Source organism: Bombus pascuorum, chromosome 6 (assembly GCF_905332965.1).
Source record: "Bombus pascuorum chromosome 6, iyBomPasc1.1, whole genome shotgun sequence".
Taxonomy (NCBI): Eukaryota; Metazoa; Arthropoda; class Insecta; order Hymenoptera; family Apidae; genus Bombus; species Bombus pascuorum.
In genome coordinates this window covers 5,045,331-5,066,139 of record NC_083493.1, presented here as the reverse complement: position 1 = coordinate 5,066,139, position 20,809 = coordinate 5,045,331, and the positions used below count along the sequence as shown (strand labels likewise).

The 20,809-nt window shown below is 28.7% G+C and overlaps 4 protein-coding genes and 2 long non-coding RNA genes across 13 annotated transcripts in view; 4 read left to right on the top strand and 2 right to left on the bottom strand.

Annotated features, from left to right (window-relative positions):
* The window catches only part of LOC132908177 (uncharacterized), a 31,137-nt gene extending 25,469 nt beyond the window's left edge, over positions 1 to 5,668 (top strand). For 4 of the 5 annotated variants that reach the window (XM_060961912.1, XM_060961910.1, XM_060961911.1 and 1 more), the window contains 8 exons: positions 22 to 291; positions 2,317 to 2,490; positions 2,564 to 2,762; positions 2,861 to 3,084; positions 3,296 to 3,515; positions 3,694 to 3,814; positions 3,877 to 4,091; positions 5,165 to 5,668. In XM_060961912.1, coding sequence (XP_060817895.1) covers positions 22 to 291; positions 2,317 to 2,490; positions 2,564 to 2,762; positions 2,861 to 3,084; positions 3,296 to 3,515; positions 3,694 to 3,814; positions 3,877 to 4,091; positions 5,165 to 5,319 — 1,578 coding nt within the window. In that variant the 3' untranslated portion in view covers positions 5,320 to 5,668. The remainder of the gene's footprint in view (positions 1 to 21; positions 292 to 2,316; positions 2,491 to 2,563; positions 2,763 to 2,860; positions 3,085 to 3,295; positions 3,516 to 3,693; positions 3,815 to 3,876; positions 4,092 to 5,164) is intronic. The other variant, XM_060961909.1, reaches the window with a different exon arrangement.
* Positions 5,669 to 5,898: 230 nt separating this feature from the next.
* On the bottom strand, positions 5,899 to 8,218 carry LOC132908226 (small VCP/p97-interacting protein). The gene is made up of 4 exons (XM_060962027.1): positions 7,908 to 8,218; positions 7,761 to 7,847; positions 7,013 to 7,180; positions 5,899 to 6,752 (listed from the first exon to the last, which is right to left on the bottom strand). The coding sequence occupies exons 2-4, from the start codon at positions 7,824 to 7,826 to the stop codon at positions 6,738 to 6,740; spliced, it is 249 nt and encodes an 82-aa protein (XP_060818010.1). The 5' UTR covers positions 7,827 to 7,847; positions 7,908 to 8,218; the 3' UTR covers positions 5,899 to 6,737.
* A 345-nt stretch (positions 8,219 to 8,563) lies between these two features.
* Positions 8,564 to 9,534, top strand: LOC132908235 (uncharacterized). The gene is made up of 2 exons (XR_009658338.1): positions 8,564 to 9,391; positions 9,429 to 9,534. It is a non-coding gene; the product is annotated as an uncharacterized LOC132908235 (long non-coding RNA).
* Positions 9,535 to 10,188: 654 nt separating this feature from the next.
* On the top strand, positions 10,189 to 12,824 carry LOC132908203 (retinol dehydrogenase 11-like). Of its 2 annotated transcripts, XM_060961993.1 has the most exons (5): positions 10,189 to 10,222; positions 11,062 to 11,297; positions 11,390 to 11,625; positions 11,702 to 11,999; positions 12,104 to 12,824. In XM_060961993.1, the coding sequence occupies exons 1-5, from the start codon at positions 10,204 to 10,206 to the stop codon at positions 12,275 to 12,277; spliced, it is 963 nt and encodes a 320-aa protein (XP_060817976.1). In that variant the 5' UTR covers positions 10,189 to 10,203; the 3' UTR covers positions 12,278 to 12,824. The 2 variants fall into 2 exon arrangements, with proteins under 2 accessions (XP_060817976.1, XP_060817975.1); XM_060961992.1 differs by lacking the exon at positions 10,189 to 10,222 and having other exon boundaries at positions 10,528 to 11,297.
* Positions 12,825 to 13,109: 285 nt separating this feature from the next.
* LOC132908228 (uncharacterized) lies at positions 13,110 to 15,398 on the top strand. Its single transcript, XR_009658331.1, has 2 exons — positions 13,110 to 15,111; positions 15,204 to 15,398. It is a non-coding gene; the product is annotated as an uncharacterized LOC132908228 (long non-coding RNA).
* Positions 15,059 to 20,807, bottom strand: LOC132908181 (UV radiation resistance-associated gene protein). 3 transcript variants are annotated; one of them, XM_060961926.1, is made up of 10 exons: positions 19,899 to 20,807; positions 19,395 to 19,599; positions 18,653 to 19,240; positions 17,756 to 17,928; positions 17,439 to 17,665; positions 17,208 to 17,378; positions 16,989 to 17,131; positions 16,184 to 16,919; positions 16,020 to 16,086; positions 15,059 to 15,943 (listed from the first exon to the last, which is right to left on the bottom strand). In XM_060961926.1, the coding sequence occupies exons 1-10, from the start codon at positions 20,001 to 20,003 to the stop codon at positions 15,752 to 15,754; spliced, it is 2,607 nt and encodes an 868-aa protein (XP_060817909.1). In that variant the 5' UTR covers positions 20,004 to 20,807; the 3' UTR covers positions 15,059 to 15,751. The 3 variants fall into 3 exon arrangements, with proteins under 3 accessions (XP_060817909.1, XP_060817907.1, XP_060817908.1); XM_060961924.1 differs by having other exon boundaries at positions 16,184 to 17,131; positions 19,899 to 20,020; positions 20,100 to 20,807; XM_060961925.1 differs by having other exon boundaries at positions 16,184 to 17,131; positions 19,899 to 20,020; positions 20,256 to 20,807.
* Between the last annotated feature and the right edge of the window lie 2 nt (positions 20,808 to 20,809).

The window sequence follows — 20,809 nt, the reverse complement described above, 5'->3', positions numbered from 1 at the left end:
ACGTATTATCTGTTTCTTCAGAAATTATTATTAACTCACAAGGATATAGATCCCGCCTCATCGGATGTATCCAGTTTACTTTCCACTGGAAGTGGACTAATGGAAGTGACACTAATACGCGCGAAAGATCTTGTTGCGAAAGATCTAAATGGCTTCAGCGACCCTTTCTGTGAATTGAAACTAAATAATGAAACAAAGTATAAAAGCAGCATAAAGAAGAAAACGCTGAATCCTTGCTGGGATGAAAGTTCTATCATGGGTTTGCCCAGAATCGGCGAAACTTTGGATGTCGTAAGATTTCTATTTATACAACATATTTAAAAAAGGTCCGACGCTTAAGTTGGACTTATAATATTCATCAAGAGAAATATAAAACGTTTGATCGATACAGGTCCTAAAAACAATATTTTCGCAATACATTGAATATACAAATTTAGAAGACGCGAATTTAGGATAATATAGCATAAATCTTCATATTTCTAAATATTCGATATACTATCCTCCTATTTCTATATAAAACTGATATCTGTGGATCACAAGTTCCTTCCATACCATGTATTTTCTTTTCGTTATCGTAAATCCGGCACATTATTTATCGGTGATGCGTAGACCAAAGCTTTTAAATGAGTATAGCCTATAGAAATATTTTTTTGACTGTTTATGCGCTCCAATTGCAAATACCATACACAAAATGCATTTTCATGTTAACACATTTCATTTTCGACTATACCTGCACTGTAGAACCTCGAATCGGTTTAATCGGAGGACAAGATAAATTGATGCCCAACGGATAATAATCGAAACCCGAAGGGAAATAAGTGAAAACATGTTTTCTATACCAAAACAAGCTCTTTATTTTTTGGAAGATCTATTTCCTTTTACAATATAATCATTTTTTATTTATAATATAATTATTTATTATATTGTATAGTCAATTTATTTTTTCAATTTTGCACATACATGTGCTTTATTACGGCAACTTTTCAATCATAAAATATACATATACAAGCGTTTGTTATTAGTAAACAGAAGATTTCGGATAATCGCAAATAGATTAATCGAGATCCTATTGTACATTAAATGTGTTGCGAAGAGCTTCATTCGTGATACCGAATATTTTTCGAAAGATTTTCCTATACATGTCACTAACGGTCGACCATAGCTTCCAAGATAGTCGCAAAATACAGTCGGTACCACTACAGGTAATTCTGCCCATAGCTGTGTTTGCTGTAGCAACTGCGTTAGTTGCCAGCAGCAGGCCGCTCATCTTCTGTTCATAAATGAGGATCGGGCGAGCTTAAGCGACCGGCTACCAATATTGACATGTATGCTGCCATAGATGCACAACTATAGGCAGAATTCATTGTGGTGGTATCGATTTTTTGCGAATATCTCGAAAACCGTATGCGATGCCGCCAGCTATATGTATAGGAAAAGATAGTTCAGAGTGATGCCCCACCTTAAAAACCCACATATCAAAATACCGAAATAGGAGAAATTGAGTTCGATCTGTACATTTACCATAAATAATGAAAACCAATTTTACATCGAAAGAATTGCTTTTATGTTGATTGAATTCTTTTTACTCCTCTCGGTGAGTACTACTAACTTTGCAATTGTCGACCTCTTTTTTAACATTCTGCACTTTCTCATAGTTTAGATATATATTCAATGAATGATAATATTAATAAAATGGCAATATAAGACAACGTCATAACCATAAGAACCTGGAATAGGCTACACGGACAGGCTACACATCAGATATAACGCCGCGGCAAGAACCGTACATCAAGAACTCGCAATAGAATATCAATTAATACAAACACGCATACCAAACCACAAATGTACATCCGAAAACATACTTGAAAACCGATAACTATAGGACAAAACAATACATACCGATAAACAATTACATGTAGTGGACTCCATATCACATTTGTAAACAAAAGAGGAAAGAAAATCTATGGAAACAAGAGAAAGTGACAATAGTATATCTGTTACAATAGTCATATCCGTTACAGGTATCACAAGAAAAAAATTTCTCCAACCACCTTAAAACAATAGATATAAACACACACATTCATCTAAACATATAAAAAGTTACAATACTCCAAACATCAACAATAATCAAAAAAACACTACAGCAGTAACAGAAGAACATATGAATTGGTGAACAAGAATCCGTCATATAATCTTTAAAATCACAAAAGTGTGAATGAAGATAGTAATAATTTAATTAATTATTAAATGATATTAATAATAAGTAGAAGGAAAAGAATAATAAATACGATACTTTTATGCTATTTTTTCACGTAGGTATTATGGGATCATGATACTTTTGGTATGAGGGATTATCTTGGAAAAGTATCATTGACTCTCGATGACATTAGAAAATTATCAAGCAGCGATCAGTCCCATTGGTTGATGTTAAGGGAAACCAAAACGGGATCTGTAGAGTTGAAAATTAAAGTTTTATCCGAAGAGTGCGAGGTACATATTACCACACTTTTGTTTCAAACAAAAGCAACATTTCAAACTACCTATTTGATATTTTTTCATCTAGTCTCAAAGCACATATGCAGCCAGTAATATCAGCGAAAGTTCAACCCAATTAAATATTGAAAGTTCTGAAACGGTGTCAAACATTATAAGAAGACCTTCGATGGAAAAGTCAAAAATGAGATTGCATTTAGACGTTGTACCACCACCGCCGCCCCCTCGTACAATTACTTTGTTAAAACCAATTATTTCTAGTCAATCCGGTGAATTATTTTCTAAGAGTTTAACATAATATAAAATTTGTATAAAGGTTTTTTTATCTCGTAGATTACTTATTTCCAATCTAAATTGTTTCAAATAGACAAAGCTAGTATTGGAAGTAAAGACTCCAGCGAAATGAATGGAACCGAGAATTCGTGGATACCTAGTGTTGTCACAGAATCCATAACAAATGTAATTGATGAAACTGACACGTCAAAGTTAAGGGAGCGACCATCTCCTCACAACAGTTTAACCCCAAGTCCAGAACAGAATTTCAACAAAAAATTGCCACAGTATAACAGTTTTCGCGTTATGAAACAAAAGGTGATCATAATAATCAATAAAATAAATATTGTCCAATCTACATACATATATGTAATTAATATATTTATTCTTAAAATTGAAATACATGTGTACAAAAACATTGACTTGACAAACGATAATCTAAAATATTACTATAGCCGATAGCGTAAATAATAAAATTGAAGGTTATTCAAATTATTCATTTATCATTAATTATTATGAATGATTTTAGGTGAAAAGAGGATTAAAACTTCGTAGATTTCGTTCTGAAGTAAATATAGAGGATAAAAATGAGTCAAAAGGCGTAACATTAAGTTTGGAACCTAGAGGAGGAGGAGAAGCTGATGCTACAGAACTTTTACAAGGATCTGGTTTAGCGCATGCTATATCACAACCTGATATGCTTGGCAGAATAAGACAACCTAGTCCGCGTTTAAGATTAAGACCAAATGGTACGTAAATTTTACAATTAACATAGTTATATTAACAATCAACATAGTACATACAATAATGTGCTTTGCTTTGTAAGATTTCACGAAATTAGAGATCATATATCGCATCAATGACTGAACCTCTATCATGTCATGTTTATATTATTTATATGTATAACCAACAAATTTATTCAATTAGAATTAAAAGTTGTCAATGGCACTAAAGAAAAATACTCGGGAATAGAAGGAAAAGTTTTACAGGCTCAAGGTCTTCATGTCGCACATATCGCTCAACTATATTGTCGAATAAAGCTTCAAATGTAAGTACTTATATATATATATTAATACAAAAAATAAATAAAAAATCCTTTATATTTATTAGATGTACCAGTCCCGATAAAATTACATCTTCAACAAATAGTGGTAAAACATTAGCGAAATCTCGACTTTTACCTGCAATGCCTAACCCGCAGTTCAGTATAGACTTTCACATAGAAGGTGATAATGTTCCCAGGCAGTCCTTGTTAATATTTGAGATCAGAAGTGCTAGTAAAGAATTATTAGCTAGCCGGCGTATCACTCTTCATGAATTATTAGGTAGGTTTAAATATAATTTACTTTGCACTTTGATATAAAAACTAGTTTGAAATGAGTAAACAAATAACAATCCTTACAAGAAGGACTAAATACTTTATGTAATTATCATTTTAACTGTCTACTAAATTATCATCACAACAATAAATTTATTATGCGCGTGCATTATAATAAATTTATTTGCTATGTCTTACTATGTCTTTAGATATTTAAAAGTTTCAAAGAATTAGATCAAATATGGTACAATACATTCATTGATAGAATATACTTTTCAATAGTGTTTAAATAAATTGACACATCCATCTTCTACTCGGAATATCTATAAAAGCACTTTTATCTTGTACCATATTAAAGTAAATATTTTAAAGTGAAAGTGACCTTAAATCCATAAATCTTTTCGCTCTCATGTATTTAATATGAAAATACAAAATTGACATACAGGGTCTTTTAGATCGAATAGAACAATTGGACAGTGGCCGATCCTATTACGAAAAATAAATGAAAAAAAGAATACATTCTTTTTATTTAAGATTTCATTTTCGAGAAAATTGAGTTCAAAAATTCGTCGAATATATATGTGCGTGCAGTCGCCAGACTGAACACGTTCAGTATGAGCGTTTGTTTACGGGCCAATGTCGGCATTGTACTGTTCGGTACAGCTATATCAACGATCGAAACCGCTCTTTTATGATCGGCGATTCGTTGTTTAAATATTTCTTAATGGTTATATTAGAGTTTTTATTATTTTAACATAAATTTAACACAAATTAAAATTAAAATAAATTAAATGCTAAATATATTAATATAATCTTGTTACCCGTTCACAAACAGACGCTGCTAACGCTTTGTTTGTGGTCCATGCTGAACACGTTCAATTTGATGGATGCACATGTACTCGACAAATTTTCAAACTCAATTTTCTCGAAAACAAGATGTTAAACGAAAACATTTAATTTTTTTTCTTACTTTTGCTTAAAGAATCAATTCCTGCCTTATTTTACTACCCACTTTGAGATACCCTGTATGTACGTATAAAATTTGAATATGTAAATTTTCTTATATATTTACATATGTAGGCGTTTCCGCGGCAACTGATGAAATTCATACATGGTTAGCATTAAACAATGGAGCATCATTGGAAGTACAAATGGTTCATGGAAGAGAACTAAAAAGTAAATCCACGAAGAAACTTTTTCGATCCTGGTCAGTACATCGGATAGGAAAAATATAAAACATTTTTAGTCAGTGTTATAAATATTTGTGAAAATTATAATTTGCCAAACATACATATGTAAATTGAAAAGTCCACCTTGAAACAGTATGACATGATAGTAAGCGTATTTACGAATACGTTTTACATTTTACATATTTTATTACGTGTACATATACATGTACATAAATAAACTTACTAATATTATCTCAAAATGAAAATTGTAACATTTGTCTTTTGTACCATAAAGTGTATACATATATTTCATTTTTCATTATAAAACAATTTATAAAAAAAGCTATGAAGATAAATAATTATCTTTTTCATCATTCCTTTAACTATAAGTTAAGTAATGTCTAACAACAATTCCTCCTTAGTACTTATAGTATTTCACAAACTAATATGTATTTCTTAAATAAATCCTATATTTGATCTAGAAGAGATTACAAACTATACATGTATTTGTTGTTAGTGCATAGTAATATGTACTCTAAATAAGTCATTGAATATATATAAACATTTATTTATTTTCATTAATTGTACAATTCATTAGGCTTTTAATCATAACAAATAATTATACCCATAATAACGCCATACAAATATTCTTCATTTAAACATGTATTTTTTTACTTTTGCTGTTAACAAACTTATTTATACATAAACGTACATTTACATTTAATGACAAGTATTATCATGATTACTAACACTATAGCCAGCTTACACTGTACATCATTTTCAATGTATCTATCACATTATAGAAAATAAATATAAATTAGTTTTATATGTATCATTAGCCTTGTATTTTTTACACAACTACATATATGTATTATTATTATTAAATGAAATTTTATAAGAAAGTGACTTTCATTTTTAATTTTCTTATTAAATATGCCACATGAATAAATAATATATTCTAGTGTATGCTGAATATTATACAATCTTAATAAAAGTATATCTAACAATAACAACAAAATATAAAGAATTTGGTTATGATAATCTTATATACATATAGTTGATATATTGTTTTGTAAAACATTAATTAGATTATTGAAACATTAGACGTTTGTGATATTGAAATATATGTAATAATAATTATTCATAATATAGCATATATTTTAGTGACATGCTTAGTCACGTATTACAATTAAATTTTTAATTATATATCATAGAAAATATTGGTATAATTAATATAAATATTTAAGGCACTATGAAAAACATAACCTATGAAAACAGATATACGTCTATATATGCAAATGTATATATCTTTAAATATTTATATTTTGCAAAATGCAGATCTGCAACATTACTTTCTTTAATTTCTATCAATAAACAGTACCATATAAAATACACCTTTTGTACATTGCATATATTCTTAATAATTCCAACTTGTATATTTTTGAAAATTTGAATATTGCAGCAAATTCCATCCAGGATCACCATTAACTAATTTGCCACTAGAGTAATAAAAAAAATAATTATTTTATAATATAGTTTTTTTACTTAAATCTAATTTTAAAAAATTACAAAATCATCAAATAAAGTAACTATTAGTATTTTAGTTTTAAATATAATGTAACAATATATAGACTGTTAAAACAAAGTTTCTTTCTTTAATACAATTCAATTCTGTGTCAATTTGGCAATTTTTACTCAATTCTCTTAGTTAAAACTTTAGAGATTCAAATTCTTTTCTTAAAAAAATTAAACATCTTACCTTTAAATTATTTTGCATATTCCTATTCCCAACTTCTTCTTGGCGCTTCTCACGTAATTGATCTAGCCTTTCTTGCCTTCTAACAGCATCAGTATTTTTAATACCTCGATTTTGTTGTTCAGCAATTCTTCTTTCTGCAGCTTCCATTTGCTTCCTTCTCCTAGTTTCCTAAACATAAATATATCTTTTTCTGTATTAAATTTTTTGTAATCATCACTAAAAGTAATCTTTAAAAGTATCTTTAAAAAGATCAACATTATTCATGTCTTGAATTTCTTTACTACTAGTTACTGTTAATTATTATTCTTATTGTAACTAAAATTAATGCCATAAAATAATTCTTTAATGTTTGAAATTAAAGGATATTTCATTATTATAAATATTTATTTGATTATTATAAAGAATTACAACCTAAATAAAAACAATATATTTTTTAATATGGAAAAATACTAAGTGCAACAAATATATATGTATGTACAAAAAAATATAGTATTGTGCAAAAATTGAACATGCAATGACAATTTAAAATATTAATATATAAGAGAAAAGATATTTATAAAAACAAAGATGTTAAAGTAACAGTTACATTAATAAACTTAATGTTGGTTAGAAAAGAGTATGTATATATATATTATATTACATTAATATATATATAGTATATATATATTAATTAAGAAGATGTTAATAAAAACACTGTATACGTACTTAAGTACATATTACTAAATAACCTCCAATTTTTTAATCTTACCAAATCTGGTGTTAAATCCTCGCACGAAGATGATTCTTTGCAACAAGATAGGCACAGATTTCCCATGATAAATGCAATTAATTTTTACTACAATTAAAAATTAAATTATTTATACTATAATTTTTACACTACTTTCAATAAACATACAACTTTTGACGTGTACGAATGATAAGAGTTGTCATTTACTATACTCTGTTCAACGAGAAGTTAGCAGAAGTAAACAGAACTGCCATGTACTAATTAACTGACAGATGTAAGGGCTGTATCAGCTACTGGGTGGCGGATATTGAATTCAGGAGCGGATTTAGTTTTTGGGATACTGTTAGGGCCATCTTCAACTTCTGGAATTTATGACACGGACATTTATGACAGACAGCAGTGTCAAAACCACGTTACGAAGTATAGGAATAAATTTATATTTGTTTTATCATTTAAAAGATTTGTCGATTGAACAAGGTATTTTTACTGATTTATCAAATAAGAAACAATTTCATCGGGGCATCGATTATCTACTGTAATATTATATTGCATTATTTGTGCATATTATTTATTGTACAGTAGTATATTATATGTTGCATTATTAGTTTTATATACATATATAAGCAATTAACACAAAACTTTTGCGTCAATTATGTATACTCATTTTAAGAATTCCGTCTGGAAAGCAATGTCAGAAAGTGGTAAATACGCTCCTGACCAGTCATGTACGTCTGTTACCTCTGCTGACTCTTCATGTTGAACAGGATATGATATGTATATATGTATTTTTTTTTCAAACAAATAAACCTATCATATATTTATCATTAAATCATGTGCAATGACATATATAAGATTTCCTTTCTGATATATGATATCAGCAATTCCACGCTGAGTCTAAGAATTTTACTTTAAATAAATTAAAATTTTTTATTAGAGAGGAAATGAGATTGCTCGCGACCGTAGTTCTAGTTGTTTCACAGTACAGGTTTTACTTCAAATAAACTAAAATTTTTTATCAGAGAGGAAATGAGAGTGCTCGTGACCGTAGTTCTAGTTGTTTCATAGTACAGATGCTGTACCATACGACCAAGTCTTGAAGTTAACTAAAGTTAGCGTATATAACAACCTATAAAATTCGGGATCTACCTTGTTTGGTCGCACACTAGCACAGACAAGAACCTGTTGAGTCCCACGCTACAATTATACGGTTCTACGGAAAAGTTCATATCCACTTTTCTCACCGAAATAGACAAGTATGAAAATGACAAAGTCGCGGGATAATTAAACGAATTGTGACATAAAAAAAAGAGGATGAATCCCGACATCTTCGTCCGAGAACAGGATGTTTCGACGCAGAAGGCGAGGGTGCAGTTACCTGCTGACCGCTGAAACTCTCTTATTCGTAAAGTAAAACAAAAAGATCACTATGAAGTCAGCGTACAAAACAATCGTGTTCCGAATTCCACAGTTTCTGAAGAATCAATTTCTTCAATGATTCTAGGAGCATCCGAACGAAAGTTTTCCGTTAAAACTGAAGAAGGTCCGTGCCCGAGAAGATTAAAAGAGAGCGTAAGTCTCAAGAGTTAAGAGGAAGAGTAAAGAGCAGTTGGGATTTCCTCGAAGGCACAAATTTACACTTGAATAATATAAATGTCTGACTCAAACGTTTTGAATGGTTTTTCTTTGTAGGAGAGTCTATTGGTATAGAAATGTATATACATATTAGGTATATCTAATATTTTTAAATGTATTGTGTATTTTCTCTGTCTTTTGTTAATAAATTATTATATTTTGACATTTTGTACTATTTCTCACCCTTTTATATGTGTCATCGTTCAAAAATATAGTATTATTAATAATTAATGAAGTAAACAATTTCTCTTTCTTTGACAATTTACAATTAGTTTCATTATTGCATTATTTGTCATTTTCATATTTGTTTATCTCGAATAGGAAAGTAAATACGAACTTTTCCGTAGAACCGTACAGTTGTAACGTGGAACTCAACAGATTCTTGTCTGTGCTAGTGTGCAACCAAACAGAGCAGATTCCTAACTTCAAGTTTAAATACATAGGTGCTCGTATATGCTAAATTGCAACCAAACAGGGCAAATCCCTAATTTTATAAGTTGTTATATACGCTAACTTTAGTTAACTTCAGGGCTTGGCCGCATGGTGCAGCACCTGTACTGTGAAACATTTAGAACTACAGATGTAAGCACTCTCATTTCCTCTCTGTCCAAAGACACTACATTTTTGAATAAGGTAAGCGGAAGTCGAGAGTATCTAATTACTCTTCTTTGTGGACCAATCAGGTGCCATCTGTACTGTCCACTCATTGAATGAAGCATGAGTAGAAACCGATATGGCGTCATGCTAACCTATAAAATACGCTAAGAATCCTGCGTTTTACATACACGTAGCTTTCGTGTTCCTAAAGTTAATACTTGCATTTTTAGATAATATGCGCCGAAAATTATTAGGTGACAACAGATAAAACAGGAAATAATTTTATGCCCAATAAATCAAAGTTAAACCATTAGAAATGATTATAATACAAAAGTAACGTTCTTATTAATATGTTAATATTATTATTGCCAATAATAACAATTTTAAAAAGTACTTTTAAATGAGTAATCGTTCCATAGTACTCGTCTGTAGTACTTAGGTATATTTAATTTACTGCCTTCACAATTAATATATATTTCCATTCAAACATATATCGAATGGAATAGTATCAAAAGGAATACGTTTAATACTTTAATCATTTATTTATGAATAAAAACAACCATCGAATTATCTAATGAATACAAATCACATACGTACGCGCACGTATGCACGCCTGCACGCAGTAACGCATACATATGACAGATCTGTTTAATGATAAAAATAGAGTTATCGTTATCGTACATATTCGTTTAATGTATAAACTTTGCATTAATGGCTCTATAAAAAACAACGAATATCATATAGTTTAATTAAAATAATTATTATATTAAAATATGAAAAAAGTTTGTTATGTGTAACGAAGATTATGATTATTGCTCAAATATCTATTTACAATAGTTACTTTTGCATTAAAACAAGATGTAATTTGTGAAGTATATGTGTATAAATTTAATATCGAAGTATGTGATAAATAAGGTTATTTTATAAAACAAACAGATTTCTAAAATTCTGTTACTTCGTAATTCATAATACGGCATTGGGCATAAATTTTGACAAGTCATTGTATACAAATAAATATTCCTTAATTCATACACATGTGTAGTTCGTAAAGCAAATATGGTATCTTCATGGTGTTATTTCATTTTACCGGTAGTATTACTTATTGGATTACTTCGAAAATGTCGTGAACGTACATGGGGAAAATGTAAAAATACAGACAGTTTACTAGGTCGAGTATTCATTGTGACAGGTGCTAACTCCGGAATTGGTAAAGAAACGGTAAAAGAATTGGCTAAAAGGAAAGCTACAGTTATTTTAGCCTGTCGATATTTACAAACTGCTCAGAATGCTATATCTGATATACGTACTCAAATATCTACTGGAAAATTGGTAATATTAGTTCCTAATTATATATTTCTACCCCATAATTAATATAACAAGTACAATCTATGTATCTGTAAAATATATTATTAACTTTTCAGGTACCAATGAAATTAAATCTGGCATCGTTTTCATCCATCAGAGAATTTGTTGCAGAAGTAATAGAAAATTTTGCGGAGGTTCATGTGTTAATTAATAATGCTGGAGTATATGTTCCTTTTAAAGAACATGCTTTAACTGATGATGGATTTGAAATTCATTTTGGAGTAAATCATTTAGGGCACTTCCTGCTTACAAATTTACTTTTGGAACATTTAAAACGAAATGGACCAAGCAGGTCTGCCATAAAGTAAAATATTTACTTCGAAATACAAATTTGTTATTTACTTATTTCAATTTTTCTTTGACAATAGAATTGTTATTGTGACATCTAAACTTTTTGAGTCTGGAACAATTGATTTTTCGAATCTAAATGGCGAAAAAGGTTTGGTAGTCAAAGGACGTATGAATCCTGCCTATTGTAATTCAAAATTAGCAAATACTTATTTTGGTATTGAACTTGCAAAACAAACAAAGAACAGTGGTATTAATGTATATATGGTTTGTCCTGGATTCACTTACACAGGATTATTCAGAAATGTTAAAAGGAGTTGGTTTCACTATATTATTTTTTCACCTGTTGCTCTATTATTTTTACGTACTGCGAATCAGGTAACTGTCTTTATATGTTACATATCATTTTTTGTGGGATTATTTCTTATTTGTTTTGTTATAATAGATATTTTATTACATTTATATTTATATTTTTGTTACAGGGTGCACAAACTGTATTACATTGTGCAATAGAACCTTCCTTATCTAATGAAAGTGGTAATATTTACCGTGATTGTAAACTTTATGTTTCAAAAAAGAAACTAGATCCTGATATAGCACTGCGTTTGTGGGATGTGAGTGCAAAACTGACTAAAATTAATGAATCTTTAAATTAAATATTTTAATGTATATTATACATATTGTTTTACTTTTAACATATTTAATCACCATTTTATATATTTATTTTTATATGTAAATATTATAACGCAATAACATAGATAAGATAAAGACATTATTGCCATAAATCCTATAAGATATAGTAAAATATTTTTGTTTTCATTGTTACAAATAAAATATTTTATTGTATAATTTTTTAAAATACTAGAATGTTGAAAATGTTGTCATAAATTTTATTGAATCCTCTTAAAATTATAGTAAAAGTAAAAAAGATCTTCAAAAATGCCAATAATAAAAATTCTTATATTTTAGTCTTATAATATAATATGTATTCAATATGAATTATTCCACATATGAATCAAATTACAAGAAAAGGTTTTTTATATATAATATTGTTCTTACATTCATTATTATACATTGAGTAAGTTAATATGTGTATCTACATGTTTTGACATGTAACTCATTGTGTACGTAGTTAAATAGAATACTGTGAATAGTAAACAAGAATACTAAGTAGAATAATTTGAAGATACCATGTCAAACTAATCAAGCGGGTTTACTAATTTTATATTTCATAATTCAAGCATGCTTGATTTTTTTATTTATATCTTTTCTATTGAAATAAGTTACATATCAGAAAATTTCAATTTTGTCTTCCTTTTTTATTGAGTATCAGTATTTTTCATTATAAATTATTAGTTATCACATACTTAATGTTATTACATATGTATAGTAAGTAATGTTTTAGTTGGTCCTCTTATAGATAGTGTATATAGATATTAAAATTTCATATAACAAAAATGACAGATGTAAAGTTTGGACACTATAGTTACCAATCGATACTATTGGATTCAGATATTCAAGTCTTTTAAATATTATATAATTATTTTGAAACATTGTTTTACATTACAAGAAGAAACTGTTATTAAAACAACTTAATAATATTGGCTTCACACGGGAATGTTTAACAATATCAGCTTTAGATAGTAACATCACAATTAAAAAAATATAAACACACTGATCCCTATATTGTGATATTGATTCTTTGTCCATATAAGGATCATTATTATGAAATTTTTTTCTTATTTAGCTATTTGATATTATGTAATTAATAAAAAGTACAATTATTAATTGTACGACCCATCATACAATACACACGCGCCTTTGACGCACGTATGCACAAAAAGATTTAAATTTACACATTATACTAGAATTTATTATATGCAAATAATAGTACCTAAAATGTACATATATACAGGGTTTCTCATCTCATATTAATATCTTGATTTCCATCCCTATTACTATTTGTAGCGAAAAATGTTTTAGATAAAAGTTGTGGTTTCGAGGGAGGCATATTCTAATGTTATGTCCTTTTGTAGATGGGCGCGAAAAGGTTATGTGAAGGTCAACTTGATCTTTTTAAATGAAATAATATATACTTTTTAATACATTGGTAGATGCAACTAAACATTCTCTATAAAAGGGTATTAACCCATATATGTATGTTGGAAAGTTATTAGTTTACTGAATGTTATTAGTTTATGTATTTTTTTAACTTTTATTTTGTAAAAGCTATCGTAAGAAAGATAATGAAAACAAACACACAAGTACATATATTATTACTTATTAGTGCCTTACATCTTTCCTTGTTTTTTATACGATAGGTTTTATAAAAGAAAAGTTAAAATGCTTATTAAACTAATAGTTTTTAAACATATATAATTTTTTACAGAGAATGTCGACCTGCGTCGATTAATGTATTAAAAAATATATGATTCCATTAAAAAACAAAGTTTTTGATCTTCATGCGCTCACCTACACAAAGCCTACTAACATTAAATATACATATTAAAATTTACCTGTCTTCTTTGAAACAATTGAACTTTTATTTGAAAGATTTTTCGCTATAGGTAGTAATGTATGATATAAATTAAAATGTTAATGTCAATGTCAAGTGGGCGTGAGGTACCTTATATATATATGTATGTATGTATAAACAAGAATCATCTTGAGATGTAAAAGGCGCGTTCACCTAAGAACAAGATTTGTGACCATCACGAAATATCCCCTTCGAAAACAAATAAATTCTTTTTGAAACACCTTTTTGAATAACGAATACCTAGTTTAGGAGATAAAATTTCAAATGGGACAACCTGTATATGTATATATATAGATTTATTTTAACTGAAATCGATAGAATATCTTGAGATATAGAAATTATCAAAAAAATGTTCTTACAAAAAATTTTTGGTATAAACAAAGGGGACATTATATTGCATAAATAATTTTTTTGATGGTGCAATAATGGGGGAAATTTTTAAGTCAAATTAATTTTATCATTCGATAGAATACGATGGCATTTATTGATGCGAATTCAATGATCTGCCGTTAAAGTCATTTTATACATATGGTAGAAGTATTTGTAAATTCCTAAGGAATCAATTGACATCTACTAAGCTGCTCGAACCGGCTGGTTCCAACGTCCCAACATGATGATGGTTCTTCAAATTATACAGCATTAGCCTGAAAGTGGTTGGAACACAATTTCAACAACAAATAGATCGATTGCGATGGATCAGATCTCATTCCATAATCTCCATGCGAACTTTTCTCGTGGGATCACTTGAAGAAGATAGTTTACAAAATAATCCGGAAATGTCTATAAATTACAGAAAAAGATTACAATCGCTTGTAGGAAGATGACAGAATAAATATTGAAATATTTTTAAAAGGAATCTTTAAAAAAAGAGTGGATAGATATAATTTTGAACATTGGTGAATACATATAAAGCAAATTTTTAATGATTATTGTTGCTGCTTTAATTAGATATTGGTAAGTACAAATTAACTTCTTTCATTTATGCCATCTTGAATGATCCTTCATTTTTCGTACTTGTTATAATAGTGATATCCTTTTAATTGTAGATTGCACATATCTTCCAAGAAACATAAAATCAAGGAAGATAAAGGAGCATCACGGTAGAAATATTGCCTGTCAATTCGAGAATAGAAAGTTAATAAGAAGAAATTTATGATATTATGCTAAATAATCTCATATGGTGGGTCATTGATATGATCTCAATAAATGCCATTGTATCATGATTAAAAAAGTATAGACTCTTCTCCGTTACTTCACTTACCTCAATTGTTAATTATACCTAACAATCGAGGAAACGCGATATAAATATATGATAGATATTTTTAACACAATCAACAAATATAATTCATTCATTTTCTATTTAACAAAATAAGTAATTAGAATAAATATAAATTTGCTTGCTTTCTTTTTTTCTTTCATAATGAAAAAAATTTATGAGACCGCTACATTCTCGATTTTCACATAGTAATAATAATGTCCGCATTGATCTAATCTTTTCTATACAACATGCAGTGAACTTTTGTTGGGTCTGGTGCGTTTAGAAACCAACTATTACAACAATAACAGCGCTTTGTTCGATTCTAGAATGCAAATACTACAGTCGTGGTTTCATAACTTTAAAACTGGTTTTCTTATTAGCTAAAGCTTCAGTGCGTGCATATACACTTTCTGAACTACGTCTAATAATATCTATGTATTCGTCTGATGCTGGAAAGTCACATTTGTTTGTTTCATCATACGAATAACAATCTGATTTCTGTGCTGTTTGCATCAATTCTGTTTCCACCTGAAATATATAAAAAGATAATTATATCACTTTACCCATAACACTTTAATAGAGATTTTTAGATAAATCTACATACCACTGATTCTCTACTTGTGTTTTTGTGGCACAAATTTTTAGAATGTACAGAATCTATTCGATCTTTTCTATATATATATATAGAAGGAAATAATTTAGTTATTGATATTTTTCATATTTATATTTTGTTATCTTTGTTACATACGAATGGTAACATGTACTTACTTCGATTCAGAATTATATCGTTTTCGAGACGCAAGATATTTCGATGAAAGGTACTCTTCTGGATAACTACAAATAGAACTTGTTCTTTCTTTCTTTTCAGTTTCTTCATAAGCACAAGATATTATATCATCTAAAGACAAGCACGATTTAGTAAAATGTTCTTTTCTATACGTTGAAGTTTCTGTTGTAACTGGCATATGTTCATGATCATTACAACTTTTATCACTAGCTGCCATTTTAAGATTATCAGAATCTTGTGGAGCTTTATTTTCTAAATTATAATCTTCGCTGTGCTTTCCATTTTTTAAAGTATTATCTACAACATCATTGATATTTATTAAGATTTCATTAATAATTGAAATAGATTCTTTAGCTTCATCTTTTTTAATTATGTTGTTATCGTTCGAACTATCGTCCCCATTTTGACTACTAGTAAGTGCCATTTCGCAACTACTTATAGAATTTGAGCTTCTATCTCTTATATTTACAGGACTGTCAAAATTATCTGTAATGTTAGTTGACTTTGACACTGAAGTTGGTATCATGATTTCAATGTTATTTTCTATTGCAGTTTCATTATTTACTTCAGAACTGTTTTCAACATTTGTTATATTATTTAGAATAGCATTATTTAAAGTTTCATTACTACTATTACTTGACCTATCTTTTACTAGTACCAATGTTTTATTGTCTATGGCACTTTCTTCTGATTTACAAATTCGTTTTGATTGACTGCCTAAAACAAGGGATTGCACGGGTTTATCTAAACCTTGATCCAAAGAAGAACCGAGAGAAGATTTTATACTTTTCAATTGGCTCATAGATCGTGAAGATCGATGGCATTTTTCGAAAATTATTTTTTGCATTGGTGGTGTTATACTTTGTTTACTATTTCCAACTTCGATATCCAAAGATGAAGTAGAGTATGTTCGTTTCGAATTATCCAAACTATAAAAGGAAAGATAAATTTTGTGAAATTAAAAAATATTTTATATCATTTAATTAAAATAGAAATATAACATACTGTGATTGATTTGGTTTAATATTTATCAGAGTAGCAAGATTTGGAAGTGTTGCCCTTAAGTCCGTTGTTGGAAGGCCACAGTACCATCTTAATTGAGCTATATTTTTATTTAGTAAGTAAACAGCATAACGAAATTGTAGCTTATCTTTACTTCGAGCAAATAAAGGAAACCTAAAACGATAATTATGTATTACAAAAATTAGAAAGATGAATAGAAAGTAGAATACTCACTGTCTTTCATTGTCAGGTAAATTTTCTGTAATATGATCTATAACTTTACTACGTGATCCATAGTGTATAATAGGATATCTAGTAGGTATGTTAAGAAAATTGGCTATCATTTGTGTAGTATGTGCAACGAATCCCAATGCTACAGCAACTACAGTATCATTTGATAATTCTAAATCTTCGCTATCTGGTAAATGAACATCATGTATTCTAAATTTTCCGTTTCCTCCCTGTATAGCATGTAAATACATTAATTTATTTTGATTCACTTCATATTATTCTTTTCTAAAATTCCACATTCTATCAAATATCTTACACACCTGAGAAATAGGATATATTAAACTTAATTCTGAAATTAATTGTCTTCTTCTATGTGCAAGTTGACTACTCAATTGAATATATGTTTCTCTTGTATCTATTTGATTTTGTCGCCATTCATGTAATCTTTCGATATCTTTATTCAATTCTCTATACCTTTCCATTAAATCGGAACCTGATTACAATAAATGTGTTAAATTCTAATAAAATTATAATACGCACATATATAGTCTCAGCTATATGGGATCACCTAAATAACTGCCTTATTTACGGAAAAACTTCTAGGACAAACTATTTCAAGGAGCACATATAATGGTGGAAAGAACCTTTTCTCAAGATTATTTTTCGTAAGATTTCAAGGTCATTTGTATACTTTTAAATGGAACCCTATACTTCTTTATCCATTGATTGATGCGTTTGTTTATTCTCTATACAAAAGTATTAAGGTACTTGGATCTGAAAATGTTTAGTTTAAAAGATATTTTAATCTTAATTTTGTAAAACTTGGCATATGAAACACAAGAAGAGACACAAAGTTATACTCTTGTGTCAGTGTTTTTCTTGTCTTTCATACATTACATTTAATGAAATTAAAACTAAGAGATCTTTTAAGTTATGCATTTTCCGACATAAGTATCTTAATACTTTTGTATAGAGAATGAAGAATCACATCCACTAATGAAAAAAAATTTAGAGTTCTATTTAACAAAATACTAATTAAATGATTTTAAAATCTCATAAAAAAAGCTAAATTTGAGGAATTATATATGCACATTTAAATAATATTACTTTGTCTTCAGAAATTTGTTCATGCAATAATAAATAAGGTAGATATTTTGGTGATACCATTTAACTGAGGGGTTCTATATATTATAAGAATATCACTTAAAAGCTGATACCATAGTCTTGATTTTCTTCCATAATATTAGAATGCATCTGATTTAACACTCTTAGTTCTCCCATTTTTCTTGCTCTTTCTTGTTCTAACAATTTTGTTCTAAATTTTGCTATCTCTAATTCCTTACGTATTTTTAATATCTCTGCCTTCTTCTCCCTGCTCACTTTACGAGGTTGCAACAATCTGTTTAATGAAGATTGTGGATACTTTGATGGGTGAAAGTTATCTCCAGAAGCAATTTGTATCCGAAGTGTTTGTACCGATTCCGTTTGCTGTTTTAATGCTTGCATTTTATTTCTTAAGCTGGTAAGCTTACTCACTGTATAACTATCTCTTATTTCAGATGCATTGACCTTTATATGTAGATACCTTTTTAATTCAGGAGTTTCAATGAAACAATATACTGGAGTGAAAAAGCCACCATGAAATTGGAAAATTAGAGAATTTTCTTTCAATATGGTTTCTAAATTATTTGATAGTTTTGGGCCGATATATGCCAAACCAGTGAAAGATATGCCCCATGTAAATATGGTTTGATCAGTAGTTGCATTATTGATGATTATCCTTTTCCACAATCTTACAATGACTTCTATTACAAAAAATAAAGAAGAAGAGAAAATATATTACAAATTTAATTAGAATTGCATATTGTAGTTATAAATATATTAGATACCAAAGCATCAATTTTAGTCATCTATGAGTGCATGATTACTTTTGAGGTACTAACAGATTATAAAGCTCACCACTGGCAGTAGAATAGCTGGTGGCATATATAGTTGGTACTTCTAGACTTGACCATCTTGGATTTGTATTATCAATTGCCTCGCTTGTATATATAGGAGAGGACATACTTGTTCTATGTAGGGTATAATAAAACCAGCAAATTTCATTATTTATATCTGTTTTCAGATTGCATCCTATTATTTGTACAAGATTCCTAAGTCTTAACTGAAAGTTATATGTTTCATGAAATAAATTGGCATATGTTAATCTTATTGTATAAGCAGATATAATGTTAAGACATAAATAACTATTATTATAATTAAAAATCTTATTTCAAACTAATTAAATTGAATAAATGATTACATACAAAATAAAACATATCATCATTGTAATTGATAACTTGTTTGTATTGAAAATAAGATATATGATCATACACGCATACTTTCATAAATATAGTCATAAATTTATAACGTATGGAATTTTATAAAACTAAGAATGGAATAATCATTTTATTGAATAATTACCTGCTGTGTAGCAAGAGGAAGCCAAGATTTATATCGTGGAAATATGCGAGGTTGTAGAGTTAAGTCCAAATCTCTAACAAGGTTTTTCGTTTCTGAAATCTCCATTGTATATCTTCATAATACTGCACAAATAATATCATGAAAAAATAAAACGACTTAATGATAGAATATATTACGTGACAAGATTTAATTAACATTCACACTTATAATGTGCTTTGAGGTTATATTCTTATGTCTACATATATTTAATGCTTAGGTAGATAATAATAAATAATATGGAATATAATATCCTTGCATAAGATTTTAATCTTCTTAATTCTATCTTTGACAATAATTATTTTTTTTAACTAGACGTACGTCCGTTATAAAACACTGTCATTTCTTAAATTTTGACAGTTCTTTACATTGGCATTTCGTATATATCTCTATGTTCATTAAGTTCTTTGATCAGTCATCTCTCAGTACCGCCAAGCATCTAAATTCGAAGTTACTTTATAACTTCTACGATTTTTAATATAAAGTCCACTAACACAATACGAGTAATACATTAAATTTAAATTTAAGATCATTGTCACAGCCACAGCCTACTTTAGATACAAGCCGTGGTGACAGACAGTAAATCCGACAACAGTGCCCTACCAGGTCTCTCATCTCGATATAATGTAGAAATAATCTAGTAACTATGGCCTCCCGCGATTTTATGAAATGTTTATTTGTAATTTGTAGTACCTTCGTAGTAACATGTGGTGCCATGATAAATGATATTAAACAAATATCAAAATACAGCAAAACAATTACAGTTCAATGGAATAGAGTGTACAATAATATCTATCTGGTTTACTATCGGCTTTCCACCGCGATACAATTATAATACTTCAAACATTAAGTAACTTCGTATTATGGCCTGGAAA